Below are 19,588 nucleotides of genomic sequence, written 5' to 3'. Positions count from 1 at the left end.
ATCTCTTATTCTTTGTCCATATTTGTACCCACATTGTTTCTATACCCCATCCCTTAGGTTCACATCCTGTTTCATCCTGGTATCCCTGGAGACCATTTTCTCTCTTGATACTTCACATCTTTGTACTTCAAAAAAGTACTGTGATTTGTAATTTGGGCCACACATTTTAACCACAAACATGGGCTGTGGATTATCAGATTTTATTTGCTGATGACAATGGTTAGTATGCACAGAGCATTCAGGCCATGAAACCCATTCAAAATCATAAGACGTTAAGTGCTTAATAAGTTTTTCTGCCTGTGACCTTTGAGAATCCAAAATATATGCTTTCTTATAGGCTTCAGCAAACTGCCATACATTATATAAGAAGAAGAGGTTAAGAGGTCCCAGAAAGATGGAGGAATACACACAATAACCTATAAAGAGGAGTTTGATAATGATATCTGCAACAATATTTTGCAAAATAGCCTTTTTGTGATTTATACAGTTAGTTACAGCAGTGGTGACCGTCATCTCTCATACACATTGGTGATGTGAGCAGAAACAAAGGGCCTCAGTGTAACATTGGACAAATTATTGTATTTTGTATGAAATCTTGTCAATAGGTTACAATTGAAATAGACATTCTGTTTAAAAAACAAAGTGCAGACTGAACAGTGCGTCGAGATTTATTCTTAAAGGTATTTATTATTTGCTTTATTCATGCAACTTAAACTGCTGGATTGTTTGTTCAGTCTCTGTCATTTACCATGACGCACTGCCTGAACAAGTGTTAGCCGTAACCTGGTAAAAATGTACACCTGCAGCATGTTTGCACTGTGTTTCTGCTCTGTATTTGTAAAAAATGATCAGGAACCTTTAATTTTTTTTCCTTCAGCTTCCTTGCTTTTTTCCTTGCGACATGTGTACATGCATGTTTATGCACACTCAAAGTGGTGTGATGATCACATGGTCAATGCACCAGCTCAGCATGTTGCAGAGAAAGAAATTGGAGTCTCACAGCCTCAGGACGAGCATACATTTTTGAGTTACAACTTTTTCAGCCAGTGGGATGCATCTTTGCCTTCCTTGTGAAGCCCAGGGAGAACTGGTGTGTTTGCAAAGACTTCATATGCAGTCATGCTGCCTCTCTTTCTGCTCAGTCTAAATTGACCTTAAAAGTGGAAGTGGGGATTGTTTGATACCTTAGGAGCATGAGAGCGCTTCTGCTTCTGCTATAGTTAGCTATAGCTCTCACTCTGTGGCCTCATTATTCCACATTAGCAGTCATTAAGATGTTGTGTCACCGAAATACCGACAGTGCTGCATTGTAATGAGAGCATTTTGGCTTTGGGAGTGATTTTCAAAAGTATTCCTCTGGCATTTCTTATGTGTTTTGAAAAATGGAACAATAACACCAGAATTACAAAAATCTACCATTCAGCTTCTATGGGAAGTGCCAACAGAGCTCAGTGTGTCAGTGGAAGAGAGAAGATGTGCCCGTTAATAAAGCTTTAGCAAAGCCAGTAGGACAGAATTGGACTGACAGATGGTCATAAACCCCAGCTCTACAACAGACTTTGAAAGAATACCGTTTGGTTTGGCCTTGGAACAGCTCGTCCTGTTGTTCATTCCCTTTCTTTTCTTCAAATGCTCAGTTTATACCCCAAACACTTCCCCTTTCTGTCATTTTCCACCCCTATTAATTTCCTCCTTCAGCTATACCTCTTTACTTAAATTTATTTTCCTCTCATTTCTTTCTTTTTTTTTTTTTTGCCTAAAAGCTCAATAATTCAGCTACGCATTACCAACATAATTTTCATGACTGTGCAACTAATTTTCCATAGGCTGCATCTTGAGAAGTGCAAATCAATGACTGGCATGCTTCCAGTAAATAAGTTATATTTGAGATGGTTCTTATAGTTGAATATTGTCTGGCGAACTGATGATGTTCCCTAGATGATGATGTTCATTAGGGGAACTGGCTTCGTGCGTGTGGGTGTGTGGACATGTATTGTTAATATGGCTTTGCTGGTATTTGAAGAAATCAAACTCTTATTATTCCCCCATTGCGTTGGACCATTTCTGCTGAATGGTTCAATTGTGAGAAGCTGAGGAGAAATTTTGTGTTACACTGAAGCACAGTTCACCTTCAGTAATTTTGACTGAGAAGGCAATTTATCTGATTTGGTCCCTTGATTGCCTGTGTTGTTATAACAGGCTATCAGATAAACATATTTGTACCCTGGAAGTGAAGCTGCCAAGCAGTTACAATGCTGAATCAGCTCTAATATCAGCAAAATGGTTACATACCTGATTGTGTGCATCATTATCTTTGCGTCGAGGTTTCTGTTTACCCAATCTCATTTCTGTCCCACTGCTTTGTTCTGTCTGTGTGCATTCTACCCAATTTTTTGTCACTCTTTTCTGTTTCTTTTTGTGCTTTTATTTTTATCATTTTTGTTTTCTCTGTTGGTTTTAGTATGTTTCAGTTTTCTGAGATGTTTACGAGCAGTTGAGTTTTGGGATAGGCAAAGTAGATGACTAGTAGTATAGCCTAATGGAAATCTGAATTATATAAATAACCACAGTCAGGCCCATAAGTATTTGAACATTAAAACAAATTTGTATTTTTGCCTCTGTATACTATCACAAGGGATTGAAAATACAGCAATCAGAATGTGACTGGGGAATTGAATTTCAGATTTATTTCAAACAAAAATATTGGATTAACTGTTGAGGAATTACAGCTTTTTTTTTATTTTTTATTTTTTTACATGGTCTTATGACAGGCTCCAAAGAATTGGAAAAATGAGTGTTATGCTATTTCATGGTCAGGTGCGGCCACATTCCTCATTATTTCATGATACATTAAGAAAATAACAGATATGAAGTTGATTCCAGTTGTTGAATTTGAAATGAGTCACTCTACATTGGAACTGTCAACTTGTGGTCCACAGAGATGTTGATAAAACTGAAGGAAACCATTATTAGCTTGCAAAAACAAAACAGACCTATCAAGGAGAAAATTGTGCTGATGTGCAGAGGAACAATTTGGGAAATTGTGTTACTGTCCAAATGCGTGTCTGGAAACGTGAAGCCTTTGGTGATCTCTTAGCCTTTCATTGTACATTCATTAGGTCAGAATTTAAATTTGTCCAATACTTTGGTTTAGGACCAAATAACAGAAAAGCTAATGACATTCTCATCAACCTAAGCTGCTCTTTCTATACTTGCCAATGAAATCAGTACTAATTACATTACAGCATTAGCATACAGCTCAAAGCCCTGCTGTGCCATAATTAAAAATACCTGTGTGCAACCTGACATTTTTTTGTGATTCATGGATTATTCTTCTTGTGAAGCATCGTCTTTATTAAGAACAAAGGCTGTCGACATGAAAACTAGTCTTTTGTGTTTTCAAAGTATTCACATTGGAATCTTGCCAATTGTTGCCATTCATCCCCATGACCTGAACAAAAATGAAGCACAACTGAAGGTGGAAAAGTAAAGCTTAGATTGATCAAAGTTGAGTCTGTGGTTGTAGATACAGTATTCTCTGCTGGATTTGTTTTTGTGTCACCACGCTGATTTCTATTTGATCAATACAAAGTGCTAGTAATGATTAAATTGCCAAGTTTCGCTGCCTGCTGGGACTTCACTTCTGTTTCCTCCCGCTCCTTAATCTATTGCTTCCTTTCATCTGTGTTTTTTAGAGGTTTAGCCCTATGAAGGAAGTGTCGCCCCCTGTTGGTGCATATAATGACCCACGCTGTGCCCTGGAGCTGCTGAAGAGGACCACAGGAGTGAAGAAAAGCCCATTTGGCGTCACTGCAGTGCGCTTCTCACCGAAACACAAAAATATCTCCACACCAGGTCAGTGTGTGTGTATGGGGTTGTGTGTTTACATGCATGTGTCTATCCACTATGTGCTGTGTTCTGTTTGGATGCTGTTTAAAGTGATTTTCTGCTTTGATCTGTGCAATTAATAATCCATTACAGTCCAGTCCAATTTTCTCTTTAGCAGATATCTACATTCCATGTGTTTATACTAAAGACAGAAAGTGTTTCCAAGTAGATTTTATAACATTCTGGCACACAGTTGTTGTCTTTTGTTCCAGGGCAATAATTATTCGCATTAGAATTGCTTTTTCTAATTGTTTTTTTTATGCAACTCATGTTCTTTTAAAAGTTGGGTTTTTAACAAGTAAGTACTTGGACTAAGTTTGCAGCTTGGAATAATATTTTGAAATGAAATGAAAGGGAATTATTTGTGCTGTGTGTACACAGATCAGGCATAACATTATGACCACCTGCCTCATACTGTGTTGGTCCCATTCTGCTGTTAAAATTAGGAGACCAAGTCAACGCCTCAAAGTCATTGTTGTGCTCCTCATTCCCGAACCATTTTTACTTTGTGGCACGGCGCATTATCCTGCTGAAAGAGGCCACAGCCATCAGGTAACACCTGATTTCCATGAAAGGGTGTACATTGTCTGCAACAATGCTTAGGTAGGTGTCATGATTCCAGGGGTGTGAACCCAAGCAGCAGGCACAGACAGGTGGGTGAATTAATAATGATTTAATGAAAATAAGAATATATGGACAGAAAAACCCTTAATAACGGAAGCAGGAGGGAAACGACGGGAAGGAGAAAATAAACTAAACTAAACAAAGGGCGGACCCGAAGGCTGAGGTAAACTAAACATAAAACTAACTAAATTACGGGGAAAGGTGACTCACAGAATGTCCAGTGTAGATTGCCCAGTGTCTGACGGGCGGAAGAGGGGCAGAACTGACAGAGCCGATGGAGGGAGCGTGCTGATGGCAGGGAAACAGGCAGGGTAATCCAATGGAGGGAACAGAGTCCAGGGGGCGACGTGCAGGAGACGGTGAACAGGATGCAGGATGTGGCGGAGTGCGTCGTGGGGCATGGAAGCAGAGGCAATGAACCAGCATTGGAATGGAGGAGAGGATCAGGCTTTATGCTGCACTGATTACTGATCATCATTAGGCTGATTAGCCAGCGCACCGGAGCAGGAGGGACGTGACAGTAGGTGATACATGTCAAAGTAACATCCACATGGATAGTAGGACCCAAGTTTCCCAGCAGAACCAAAGCATCACACTGCCTCCCCTGGCTTACCTTCTTCCCATAGTGCATCCTGGCATCATGTTTTCCTCATTTAAGCGATGCACGTGCACCCAGCCATGAACATGATGTAAAAGAAAACATGGTTCATCAGACCAGGCCAACTTCTTCTATTACTCCATGGTCCAGTTCTGATGCTCATGTGCTCATTGTTGGTGCTTTCAGCGGTGCACAGGAGTCAGCATGGGCACCCTGACTGGTCTGCAGCTATGCATCCCAGTACACAACAAACTGCGATGCACTGTGCATTCTGACACCTGTCTATCAAAACCAGCATTAACTTCTTTAGCACTTTGAGCAACAGTAGCTGGTCTGTAGGATCGGACCACACGGCCAGCCTTTGCTCCCCACTTGCATCAATGACCGTTGTCCGCCCATGATCCTGTCACCGGTTCACCACTGTTCCTTCCTTGGATCACTTTTGATAGATTCTGACCACTGCAGACTGGGAACAACCTACAAGAGCTGTAGTTTTGGAGATGCTCTGACCCAATCATCTCACCATCACAATTTTGCCCTTGTCACATTTGCTGAAATGCTTACACTTGATCATTTTCTTGGTTCTAACACATCAACTTTAAGTACAAAGCGTTCACTTGCTGCCTAATATATCCAACCCACTAACAGGTGCCATGATGAAAAGGTAATCAGTGTTACGCACTTCACCTGTCAGTGGTCATAATGTTTTGCCAAATCTGTGTGTGTGTGTGTGTGTGTGTGTGTGTGTGTGTGTGTGTGTGTGTGTGTGTGTGTGTGTGTGTGTGTGTGTGTGTGTGTGTGTGTGTGTGTGTGTGTGTGTGTGTGTGTGTGTGTGTGTGTGTGTGTGTGTGTGTGTGTGTGTGTGTGTGTGTGTGTGTGTAAACATGTCCAGCTTTTTTGTCACATTTTAATATTGTGATGTTTTCATTGACACCTGCCAAGTGACTGCAGCTGGAAAATAGTTTAAAGCTAACTCTGGTGCAGTACATGAAATGGTAACATTTATGTTCAACATTGTACATGGTCTCCTTTTAAATAAACTGATTAATAATAAGAATAAGAATGTTGATATGGTCGCAAAATTTAACTTTTACCAACAACTGATTTTGTATCTAACTTTTGGTATGTGAAGTATAACAAACAAAGGATTAAAACAGGAGCAATCTATGTAAAGAAAGAAAAAAAAATCTTTTTAACTTCACAACTGATATGAAATCTATTTTTGCTTCTCCCAGTATTTTAATTGTAAATTTATGTCTGAAGGAGTGTTTAATTTATTTACTGCCAAATAAAATTGACAGATTAGCTCCATATTGGTAATTTTAAGGGGATAACTTTATTTTTTTATTGTTATGACAGCACAGATTGTACAGAGGAGGAAATTACATTTATTTGCTTTGTTGTATTTTCAGTAAAAGTAAATTAGTTCTTAATCAAATTTTTGTTCTTTCTTGAAAATGCAAATGTTTCTTATTTGTGTTGCCTTGGATTTTCTTTTTTTATAATTTGCCATTTACTTGGTTTTGTCTGTGTTTTTGTAAATTCTGTATAAAAAATGTGTTGTGAAAATAATGAAATGTTTTCTCCAGTTACTGAAGTCTCTAAATTGCTTGCGAGAGTTTTCTTTAAGTGGTGGTACACAGGATCATGGTATCATTAGAAAAGAAAAATCCTTCTTCTATTTTCTTCCATTCACACGAGTAGACAAAATATTATACTGCTGAAGAGAACGATAATTAAAACAGCAGCATTGAGTGCTGCCATATGAAATTTATTGTAGCACAGGTGTGGCCCAGATTTCATTTTCAGTCTAAGTCAGCACACACACTGCCCAAACTTGACACTAAGCCAAAGTTACATATGGGTATGTAAGTTTCTTTGCATCCTCATTGGGATTTGGTCAAACTAACAGGTACAGATTTGAAGGAAAATGCCACAGGTACCAGTTCTCCTTGTTGTTGTTGTTGTAGACTGTTTTATCCCAGGTCAATGAAAAGAAAAAATGTGTAAAAGTCATTCTTCACAAACACACGCAGTGATCACCCCTGTCTGTACTGTGTCCAGGTCCAGGTTCCTACGACGTGTTTGAGCATGGCTTAGCCCATGAGAGTTTTAAAAAGGCATTTTTAGAGAAAACCAGGAAAGGAGGCTTTGGCTCTACTGCTAAACGCAGCTCTGTTTTCCACAACAAGGAATCCAAAGAGGCCCCAGGTCCAGGACAGTATGAGGTAGGAAGATCCGTCAATATAGTAATCCATTTATATATTTTTTTCTTTCTTTCAAGATGCAATACTTTACTAAGGTACATTTAGATCCTTATCCATCACACAATACCATCAGAGAGACATGAGACATGAGATCTGTTGAAGATTCATTTTGCAGCATGTTGCAATTTATTGTTGATGAAGGTTTTTTGAAATGGTATTGTACTGTATGTGTCTTGATTTTATATAGACTAAAATATGAATCTTTACACAAGCCATGAGCATAAACCTTCATATGTGTACATGTGTGAATGTCCAGACAGAAAAGAAGACAGAGGAGAGCTACAAAAAACAGCAAACAGGGATTTTCAAATCAGCCACAAAACGTCTCATGTCACCACAACTGGCTAAAGTAAGTCTCTTTTCCTCTACACACTCTGTCAATTTGTATCCCAGTTTCTCCCAGAGTTGTCAAACTTTTTGCTGTCCAGACACCAAGTTTTTGTAGCAGATCTGTTCCAGTCTAGTACAGCAGTCATTCATGTCAAGTTTCTTCTTTTATAAGTGGGGTATTTACACAGAAGAAAACAAGTCACATTAGAAATAATTCGTTCTTTTTTCCTCTCCTCTTTAACTCTTCTTCTGGTTTTAGTCACTCCTCCCCTTTTCTGACCTTATTCCTCGCAAGTTGACATTCATATAAACTTAACATAACATACCTACATACCATTCTTTTAAGTTTCTAAGTATAACTTTAACTTTACTTCAAATAACTTATTTTTCTTTTTAATCTATGGACAAATAGTTTTTGAATGTGAACCTAATTTAAAACAAAGGCACATCATGTTTTTTTATTAATGATTTTGAGTGCATTTAGTATTAAATAATGTAATGTCATTGTAGCGAGTCTACCATTTTTATGGAGATAATCTATTCAGATATTCTAATGTCTATTTTTGTAACAAAAACTCAACATTTCTATAGCCACTGGGCATCTTAAAGCAATGTCACACTAGAGTGCCTCACAGAGATTTATTTATCTGAAGCTCAGCAAGAGTTTTCAGTGAATTGTGTCATTTAAAAGTCTACTCCTCCAGGGTAACTTTCTGGCTGTGACGTGAATATCAACAATGTTTGTAAGTGAAAAAAATAAGCAGGATTTGTTAAAGAGTTGTTTCAGTATAAGTGTACAAATTGTTCAAGTGTAACTGAAAGAAAGTTAAAGGGATTTGTAACAAAAAATGATCTCAAAGTTTTGCTTTTGAAAAAGTATCCCTCTTGAGTATATTTTCTGCTTTCAAGTTTCTCCTCAGCTTTAACATTTATTGGATTTTGCCAGCAATTTTTTCTGTTTATGTTGCTGCAATTTTTAGTTTCAGTTCGGACACACTTGATGTAAGGAAATGAATAGTTCTCGTTGCCATTTGCACAACAAATGACCTGTTACTCCAAAACAAAAATGATGATGACCTGCTCCATGATGAGTACATCGGTAGGTGCTCAGTACAGAACTGTGGGGGCTTTGGTGGAGCAGTATTTCTTCTGACTTTTACATGTGGAGATTCTAGTTGGCTAAAATATTGGTGTTTTTATTATATATGCAGTTTGCAGAGGCAGATAGCTAGCTAGGATAGGTTTGTAGCTAAATCAACTGACACACAGGCACAAGGCCACAGTTACACATCAGCCAACTGACTGAGTCACAAAATCGATATCAACGCTTGTCATTTCCTTTTTTATTTTGATTATAGCTGCAAGCAAATGAAAGAGAGTGGGCAGGGCGTAGGAGAACCAAAAAGAAGGAAAAAAGGGAATCAAAATCTTGTCAGAAAAACTAGTCAATACAGCCACTGAATATGACAACTACACAAGTGTGCCCCCCACCCCCTCTTTAAATCTGGCCTGTCTATCCATCACATTCATGAATTGTTCAGGAGATATCCAGCAGAGCATGATGGGAGCATTACTGTCTGAAGCCTCAGGGTGGAAGTGTCACTGAGCGCTTCTTCTCATGCAATCACTTAATTGTACATGTGTGCACCTCCTGTGTGTGGTACTGCATTATGTGTGTGTGTATGTGTGTGTATGCATTTATAAATGAACGGTAATGGATCTGTGCATACATGTATACTGTATCTACATTCTGGTGGATATTGAGCAAATCTATTTTTTTTTTATTTACACATGTATTATGTGTTTATGGGTGGGTTTTTAGTGAGTCACACTCCCTCAGTGTGTACCAGTGTGTGTGAGAGCACACTTGAATTCTCATGGGGACTCACATCATCATCATTACCCTGACAGCTGACAGTAAAATCCATGTTAAATCTATAAGTCCATTTTCCTGTTTTTGTTCCTTTCTTTCATCACCCGACTCCCTTGTCTCCCATAAATAGAGGCTGTGCCATGACATGCCATTAGCTGTCCATGGATATATCATAAAAATGCAATGAAACACAGAGACAAAAAGTCAATAAGTGACAAACCCTGGGCTGCTGCATATTTTGCTACAGCACATACTTCAAGAATATCTTGCCCGTAGCGTTACCTTCCATGCAACTGTGACACTCTTTGTCTGACACACATGGCTTTTATTTATTTATCGTCTTTCTTTTCTTTATGTCTTACCTCTTTTCACAACTTGTGTCTCTCCACCATCTGTCTTTTTTCCATAGTTTTTTCTCTGTCTCTTTCTCTCTGTCCCTCTATCTCCTTGATTCCTCAATCTGTCTGTCAATCTCATCCTCTTCATTCTCTGTATGGCTTCACCTCCTGGGTCTTTGCAATTCAGCTCGTTCTTCAGAGTAAGGGGATGATGCTGCTCTTCAGTTGGATAAATATATGTTTAGCAAACACTCTAATTATCCCAACCGGACCTAATAGGATAGATAATTACACATTATACAGTGAGTCTCTCTTTCTCATTCTCTTTGTCTCTCCTTCATTCCCTCCCATTGCTTCTCCCATTCAGTTTCATCTCTCCTTTAATTTTCTGTGTCTCTCAAGCCTATTATGTGTGGTATCTTTTTCGAAGAGCAATATATTGTTTTTTCCACTTGTCAACGATATTAATGAGGTTTCCCCTGACTGTGTCTGCCCTCCTCAATGATGTCTGCCTGTGTCACTGAGACAGAAATGCAATACAGTAACTACTGAATGTGTGTTTTACATATGTGTATGGTTTTTTAATTTTTTACCAGTAAATTACTGTAATACCAGTACATGGGGCCAATTAGTACCAGTTGCAAAATTAGAATGTATGAATAAGTGCACAGTGGATGCTGTCAGAATATTACATTAACAAGCAACAGTGACAGTTGCCAAGTGGAGGATGGAAATGTCTCCAGTTGAGAGGTGCCTCCTTACTCTATTTCCATTGTTATGTTGTCATTGTTAATATATTATGAATCCTGCTTCCAATCATTGTTAGTGGTGCATGTAATAAGAAACATGTTTTAATTTTGTTTATCTGATTCTATCAATTCAGTTACACTGAGAGAGGAGAATTATGACGTTATGACTTTCAGAGACATTATTGCTTGGTTAAATCAGTTTCAAAAGACTTGATCCAGCAGCATACTTGAACGTAACCTTTGTATTATAAATATTTGGCTGTTGTATTAGAATGAACCTGGCGATGAGCTTTTATTTAGAGATATTATTGAAAGTTTTTGATAATTTTGTAATTTATTAGTTACTATACCTTTATGAAAACTTACAGTATGTTTAAGTTTTTTTTTTTTTCAAAAATGCTATTAGAACATGTAATGAAAGGGTTTGTAGCTGTTTTTCGTAAAGCAATGAAAGGCACCATGACAAACGACCCTGAATGACTATTGTGGAGTCATCTATGGTTACTCACGAAAGCTTTTTTATTTCGTGATGTAGATTGGTGCACCAGCTTTTACTCACCTTGATATACTTGTTGATTCCTTGCTCTGGCCAATGAACCCAGTGGAAACAGTGGGCATGTAAGCATGTTCACTTTGCCAACATATCTTACAGAGTGCTTTAGTCAACATAATGAGTCACTCTTTTAGAGTGCTGTTCAAACCAAGTAAGACAAGGCCAAATTTCTGAGAAAATAACATTTTTGGCCACCTGGTTGTAACTTTGGGCTTAATAGTTCAGAGGTTTGGCTTGCACCCAATCCATTTAATGCCTTCAACGTCTATTAGTTCAAAACTATATTCTAGATGCCAAAATTCTTCTTGTGTTGCTTTCTCGTAAACTTCAAGCAGCTGTATTTTGGTCGGCTACCAATATGACATGAGTAGTACAGTAAGGATAGGTAACACTTTACTTCCTGCAATATTTTCCTGTTTTTGTCGAACCATCAACAGCTCAGCAGCAGCTCTTTGCTATTGTTGTCCTTCTTCAGCATCATTAACCTAGTCAAAGCTGCAACAACTGATTAATTAACCCATTAATCAATAAACAGAAAATGAATCAACTATTTCATTTTAACATTCCAGCTTCTCATGTGTACATAATGTGATGCTTTTCTTTCAGGATACTAAACTGAATATCTTTTGGATTGTCAGTTTGGTTAAACAAGACATCAAAAGATGTGCAAATGACAAATCATGAATTATTGTTTAAGAAAAGAATTGGCAGAATAATCAGTAATGAAAAATTTGTACTAGAACTTGGTTATGTGGATAACAAAGCTGCAACAGTGGAAAATTCTCCTGTAACTTGAGGCCCTGCTGCTTCTTCAGCAGTGTAACTTGTTGAGTCTGAGGCATCAGTTGAACTTTTTTTTTTTAAATGTTATTATTTTTAACTTCTAACTTCTGGATAGTCTTGTGTCCCAAATGTCCCACTTATGACTGACAGACATTTCATTCTCTTGTAAAATTCATTCATAGTTCAAGTAGTTCACTCCTTATTATTGAACCAATGTCCTTGTCATTGACTGTCCCTCAGCAGAAGAGTAAGCATTCACCAGGACTTCTAATGATCCCAACAACATGGGCAACAGCATTAAACTGACAGAGAAGCAGAAACATACTTGAAAAAACTGACAGGCAAAAAAAGACCAGTCAAAGCTCGGTCTTGTCACTTCAAGGGACAATGCAATGCTTCAGTCATGTATAGAAGAGAGAAGAGAGAAATTCCACGGCCTCTGGTTGAAACATAGGTGCAAATTAAATTCTACACTTATTCTCTGCTGGCGCTGCCTCAGGGTATCCCACGACCTCTGCAACAGAAAGGTCGGCATCAGGAAGGGTTGGCCAGGAGGATGAGGAAAGGTAAAAAAGTGGGGTAAGAGGCAAAGTACAATACAGATGAAAGGGAAGAGGGGGAGAAACTTGTAGAAGACAGAAACAGAAGTCAAGAAAGAAGGACTAAGGATTAGGAGAAATAATACTGGAAAAAGGTGCTGGATTAGAGTGGAACAGAAAAGCAAACTTGTGTAAGCTATGCTCTATTCATAATCATCTCTCTTTTTTATATTTGTCATTTCCCAACAAGGTGTCTGCTCCTTTCTTCTCCCCAGACAGGTAATCGACTCCTATCAGATCCAGACCTCTAGCTAAAGTGCAGATCTGACATAGATAGATAAATATTTGAACTATTTGAGGTTTATTTCATTTACACTGTGAGAAATGTAAGAATCCTTTCAGGGCACACCATAAGATAAGACACCTAAATAGATTTAAATACATCTTGCCATACCTGTTGCTAAATAACCCCTGTTTGGCAATCTGATCTTTATAGAGTGGTTCTGGGAACTTATACATTTGATAATCAAATTGTCAACAGAACTGAAAAAAAGATCGTAAAGTGCAAGAGAATAACCTGGACTTTTACACAAAGCAAAACAACCACCAATAGACAAAAAAATCTGCAAAATAAGAAGCAGAGCAGCAAATAGCAAACACAGGGAAACAGATGTAATGAATTTTGGAAGTCAGATAACACGTCTCTGCAGTGTGTTTAATTCACTGTGCAAAAACAGCTTCTACCATTTCCACTGACATAGTACATCTTCTATATTTTTGATTCCAAAAGCCATGAAGTGTGAATAATTTCTCTAAGAAAATGTTGACCTTTACTGCAAGATGAAGCTTTTAAGTCAAAGTACAGAAGACATAAACTCACCGTAAAACAGATTATAAAAGCATACTTTTTGCTCTTCTTTTTTCCCCGCTGTCTTTCTTGTCTTACTCCCTTCTTCTGATCGTGATTGTTTCCTGATTAGACTCTTTTAATATCCGTCCCAGCGGGGGACCGTTACCAGGGATACACCAAGGCAACAGCACAGCATGTGGCTAACTGTTATAGCTAAGATGTCCCCGGGTGATTTTTCATTAACTGGTCATAAAGGAGGCTCTGTGTGGAGCCATTGCACGTGGCCTCAGATCTTCTCCACAGACAATACTTAAAGGTGCTGGCCAAAAAAAAAAGTAAAAAAGTCAGTGAGGAAAAAATGGAGGCAATATTGTGTCTCTAAAGAGTACTCAACTTAGCAATTGGGTATTTTTCCAAGATGAAAATAAATTAGTTTGTCATTTTTTACCTTGTTTTCTCACAATTTGACGAATCCAAAACCTTCTGCACTGCAGTCCTCGTCTCTGCTAATCCTGCTGTTTGCATGAAGAGGGCTGCATGTGCTGTCTTCATAACACGTTGTGCTTCCAGCCTCTTCTTTTCACCTCGACCTCAACAGCTCCCCACCTGAATATTATAGTTGTGGGAGCTTGCAGCCAAGCTAGAGGAGCTGCTACTGAAATTGTACTGAGTTAAAACCATTGTTAGATATTTATTCACTCTGTGTGTCTAGTAATGAAAGCCTCCCCTTGCAGACTTCCAATATTCAGATCTATAACTATTAGCGCATGACAATGTCTAAACACCGACATTATGACTTTGTGTAGTGTGACTGTCACGTTTTTTGCTGTCAGCATTAGGATTTAGCAAACTAAAAATTCAAAGCGAGGCAGATCATCCATCAGCACAATATACTGCAGCCCAACAGAAAACTACACTGAGCCATTGTCATGAAAAATGGCAAACTCTGCCGACAGATATATGAGGTAGAGACTATTAAAGAGGCGATCAGCACCACAATGCTTAATGGATCACTCTCAGTTTCCCAATTAGTCTCATCACACTCACTTAAGTTCATTTGTGATAAGCAATAAAATGTGACTGATCCACATTATCCGAATGCATAAATAATTCAACAATAACAGTAATTTAAAGGGATAAATATACACAACTTACTCGCTTGGTGACTGTGTTTATGCAAACTACCACACCGAACACTGTGGGGATTAAAACTGTGACTGATGCCACGTTCTGCCTAATTTCAGCTACAGAGATATACACTGCAACACATGGGGCCAGCAAATATGATAGTCTTCACTATTTACATAGTTTTATATTATTTTTCTAACATGCAGGGCACAGCAGGGTTGAACATGGAGTTATGTTTGAATCCTTAGCCTGGATGTAACTGACCCTGATCTCACTGCGAAGGAAAGAAAGAGAGTCTCCTCGTGGGAAGTGCAGATTTTATGCATTAGTATGCTCATTTACAAATGCAGATGCATTTGATGATGTTTCCATGTGAATCATATGTAAATTTCTCAGACATATTGTAGCAATAGTTCTCAATCCTATCCTAGTATCCAGAGTCCTGCTGGTTTTATGCCTTATCAGGTAGTTAATTGCATTCATGTGGTGTCCGAGGTGTAAACCACTCCCTGAGTAGACAGCAAGAATGAAAACCAGCAGGACTGTGTGTTCTGACACCGAGGACTGAGAGCCACTGGGCCCATATTAGATTTATTCAGGGCTGTTTTCTAACTTGTGAAACTAATTTAAGACTTAATTTCCTGTAAAGACAAACAGTATCTGCCATAGCTGTATCGTTTTTCAATACTAGATCACAAAATTTCACAGTTCTCTATTTGGTGAGAAATTTCCCTTACTAGACTTCTCTTGAAGAAAGCTGATGCTCGTCTGTGTATATGCATAACCAGCTTTTAAATCTTTTTTTTTCCTTTTCAGTGTACTACGCTGACATCAGACATGGAAAAATTGTGACAGTAGAGCAAAAGAATAAAAGGAGAAATTTTTGGATAAAAGGGTGGATTCTCATAGTCAGTCAACCCTTAACCGGTTATTATCAAGTAGCATCTTGAAGTCTCAATAAGCTCATTTCCAACCTTGAAAATTTCAAGCATTTAAAAGAGATGTTCACACTGTGAGAACAATCTGCACACACTATCACTCTATTTTTCACCTCATTGTACCATCAGCTGCTTTCAACAGACACACAAACGCATGCATACATAAGCACATGCTAGAAAAAGCTAGTAAATGTCTTCAAAAATATAGTTACAATAAGAACACAATGCTAAACAATCAGGTGAGGAATAGGGGAAAGCTGTGTTGTAGCAAGTTACCAGTGAGCATGTAAATTCATTTTCCACTTATGTAGTTCCTTGAGTGCATATAAGCACTGCTGAAGAGAAACACCTGCTCTGACATTAAACCAGTTATATCAGCATTGTGTAACAAGGAGAGAGATGAGCCAGAAAGCTACATGACATACTAAACCCAGTGACTTTGAGCTACGTATCTACAGTTCTGTGCCCTCTATGATGAGTGACAAATTACCCTTTAAACTCTGTATTTCTAGAGAGCAGCAAAGTTTGCAGTGTAAAGATCTGTTCTGGAGACCTTTGCCTCAAGATGTAGATAACGCGTCTAACCTTTGCAGCTAATCAGAGTAAACAGCAGCTGGTACCCAGAAGAGTACTTGAAAATACAAATTGTGTATCTTGAATATTAAATTGCTGTAAGGTACACTTTAGCAAGAAATTCACGTAATTTTCTCCTGGAACAATTTTTCAATACCATTACTCGTACCGTTAAATTACCAACCCTCCAGCTGCTTCTCTGTGCTTCTTCATTAGCACATTATTTATATGCAAGTATACGTCATCTTGTGTCACATATGGCAAAAAAAAAAAAAAAAATTCTGCTTTCATTATGCAATCACCTTTTTGTCATTTGTTGCTTCCAACGGCATGGGTTGAAGTAATATTACATTTTCTTATTATATTCTGGGTGCAACCGTAACCACCACCCACTGAATTTACAGTATGTTTAATGTTTTCTTTGACTGTACTGTTAGCATCTCATGATAAGCAGTGTGAAACTGAATCAGTCAAGCAGCAGATCACCACAAAATACATCATTCATACCCTGTGGCCCCTTACACAGTGAGCAATATGGACTTAGAAAGCAATCAGTAGGTGTGCACGCAGTTCTGTTGATACTACAATGAGTACACGTTGGACTGTTGTACAGATTGACACATTGCCCCTTATATGGAGCATTCACAGAGCTGCCTTGGATGCTACTGAAAGGCTGGTTGTGCTTTTGTACTTTTTAAAGGCTATAGCTAGTAATTGATGTGAATATTATTTAGGTTTGCACAGCGCGCCGACATAGCACAGGGTTTCTGGAGAAGTCAAAACTTCCTACTGTGTTGTTGCTCAGTCGATAGAAAGCATGTTCAAATGAAAGCAGCTCTATAGTTCGACAGTGACTACTTCAATTGCAACTCTTTCAATGATGAATTATAACTGGATGTCTGAGAATCTCTTCGTATAGTTTTTTCCTCATAACTAGCATCATATTAAACACCATTTGTATTCCTAGTGTACGCATAGTTCACATGCTTACCATGTATGGGCTGTATGCAGACATCCACCGATGAGTCTTCACAGACCCTTGCTGACTTGGGTGGATGATGAAATTTCCTTCACACGTACCCTTGCAAACCCGTGTGGAGACGCAGAAGCCTGAATAACTTGTGCAAGCCGCATCTTTCACCTCGAGGGTGTAATTTTTAGACTTTAAACGCCCTCAGGGTAAAAACTGATGAGCACAGAATGAGGATTTCTGTGAAAAATGGCATGTATAAAATACATTATATTTAAATAATTTTGGTGCCTTGCTTTGCATATTCTGCAATGTGTCCCCAGTTGTAATCTCAGAATGAATTTACCTTTTACAGTAAACAGGAGTGTCTGATGTAAAAGCTGCAGGTTAACTGCTTCAGTCTGATTAAGCACATGTCTGCATTTCACTCGGAGATGTATTATTTAGAGGCTATTTTAGGACACTGTCTGTTCTCTTAAGCATCTCTGTCTGGGCTTTTATTCTTTGTTCGTGCTTTCCTTTTCAGTGAAATTGATGTTAGATTGCCGTCCATTAAAAGATGTGCGAGTCTGACTGCTCAAGAAAAAAGGTCTAATTCAAACAGTTTACTGGATCTAAGTGAAGTCTGATCATATAATGGCCTTAGATAGTTAAAAGAGAGATAAAAAGACAAGACTGAAAGTTTGGAGTCTAGAGTTCTTCTGGTGACTTTTAGAGGTTGCAATGTTCATGACCTTTTAAAATATTAAAGAAGTGTGCACAACAAAAACTTCACTTTTCTACCTTGTCTTACCTACTCTTTGTCCGAAGGGTGGTACTAAGGCCAAATCCATGGGGTCATTAAAATCAAATCAGATTATACAGTGCATAATTATGCTTAGAAAATTATACAGCCGTTTGGAAGCTGCCCTCCCAAGAGAAATGGCAGCATCAGTTGTTTTAGCTAATGTTCAAGAACAACATATGTTTATGTTCAAGTGACAAAGGCCTGTGGGTGTAGTCATTTGTCTTTTCCATCAGGAGTAAAGGAGGAGTCATTTTTTTATTTGGCCACCTTGGAGATGTCCTGTTTCTGACCAACAGTCAACAGTTTTTGCTCCTTTTTTTGAATCACAACTAGTTGTTTCCTTAAACCTGATCAAGCCCTCAACCTAACCAACTTTAAACGTCCTGCTGTCAGATCCAACAAAACAGAATGATATTTGTTCTATAATACCTTTCAACAGTTTTGAAAGGCACTGACAGATTTTTCTATCCTGCTATTAGAGTTGTCAGATCAGGAAACACTTATTATGTGTTATTCGAGAGGGAATGAACAAATACCGTATGGTCATTTCAACTGATGGCAATTTGTCTGTGGGATTATGACATTCTGTATCATGTGGTAAGAGCTCATGGAAAGGGCTCATCCTCAAGGCAGCAGAAATGAGCTTGATTAGTTTGATTTTCTCATGAGAGTTAAAATAAAATTTCAACTGTTCATGATGCCATTGAAAATGTGATGAGGACAAAATCAAACAATGCAACGCTGTTTAGCAGATAACTTTTTATACCCGACATTTTAGAGATTCTCTAAAATGCATATGTTATTGCAAAATGCTAGTGTACATTAATCTTCAACTAATGTCAGGTAATTAATAGGGTGGATATTAATCTTTGGCAAGATTATTAATTTGCAACTTGCCTAATGATCTGATGCTCATTTCTGACCTCACCTGTCCTTTAATTAAGGTATGGTAAGCTTAATTTCCCTTGAGTGTGATAAATATATATTCACTTCCTCACAACTAATGAAAATCTATTGTTTAATAACACTAGCTCATTGTTTCAATCTGTCTCCATCTACAGAGACAACATGATTTGGGTTGGCGAGATAAAGTAAAAGATAACAGAAAGTGGCGACCTTAGAGACAGTGGGCCTCATTCATGAAGCGTTCTTAAGAACAAATCTGTTCTTAGAGCCTTTTTAAGAAGATTTTTGGCATTCACGAACGTGTTCTTAACTGACCTGTTCTTAAAAGTAAGAACAAATTCTAAGAACACTCAGGAGGACTCTTACGCACAAAAAATCTGCTCTTTTAGAATTTTGTTACAGTCAAAACTGATCCAAAAATTTGAATTTCTTTCTTAAAATGATTCAAATATTACCACAAATTATTTAATTTAAAACTAGATTTATTCAAGTGAATTTTAGTGATCAATGGTTTTATAGTTCAGTGCCAGTTAAACTCAAAATCAGATTTTAGATCTGAAGCTGCACTTGGTCACATTAACATGTTTGGAGGTCTGTGGGAGGTACAAGCACAATGACCACTACGACGTGCACGCGCGATGACCGCCGCCACGTGCACGCGCCCCGGTGTGCACGCGCACGCTGACCGGGGAGACAAGGCGGACATGGCCTGGGCAGTTTTACCTGTCACTGCAGCAGAGGCAGAGGGTGTTTTATTACGACACACACCCTTTCTGAGTATAAAGTTTAGCTGTCTCAGGTCAGACTTTATTGGCTGTTTGAAGCTCTGTCATCTGCAGAAATGACCATCACTCTGGTGGGCGGAGTTTCACCTGCACTCCAGTGCTCACGTGT

The 19,588-nt window shown here is 38.4% G+C and overlaps 1 protein-coding gene across 1 annotated transcript in view; it reads left to right on the top strand.

Annotated features, from left to right (window-relative positions):
- The window catches only part of stpg2 (sperm-tail PG-rich repeat containing 2), a 69,876-nt gene that overhangs the window by 19,378 nt on the left and 30,910 nt on the right, over positions 1-19,588 (top strand). Inside the window, 3 exon segments of the mRNA XM_051951233.1 lie at positions 3,696-3,855; positions 7,175-7,338; positions 7,634-7,726. Coding sequence (XP_051807193.1) covers positions 3,696-3,855; positions 7,175-7,338; positions 7,634-7,726 — 417 coding nt within the window.

This window comes from Acanthochromis polyacanthus, chromosome 7 (genome assembly GCF_021347895.1).
Source record: "Acanthochromis polyacanthus isolate Apoly-LR-REF ecotype Palm Island chromosome 7, KAUST_Apoly_ChrSc, whole genome shotgun sequence".
Taxonomy (NCBI): Eukaryota; Metazoa; Chordata; class Actinopteri; family Pomacentridae; genus Acanthochromis; species Acanthochromis polyacanthus.
The sequence above is the reverse complement of the archived record's forward strand: the minus strand, read 5'-3'. Positions and strand labels throughout refer to the sequence as shown.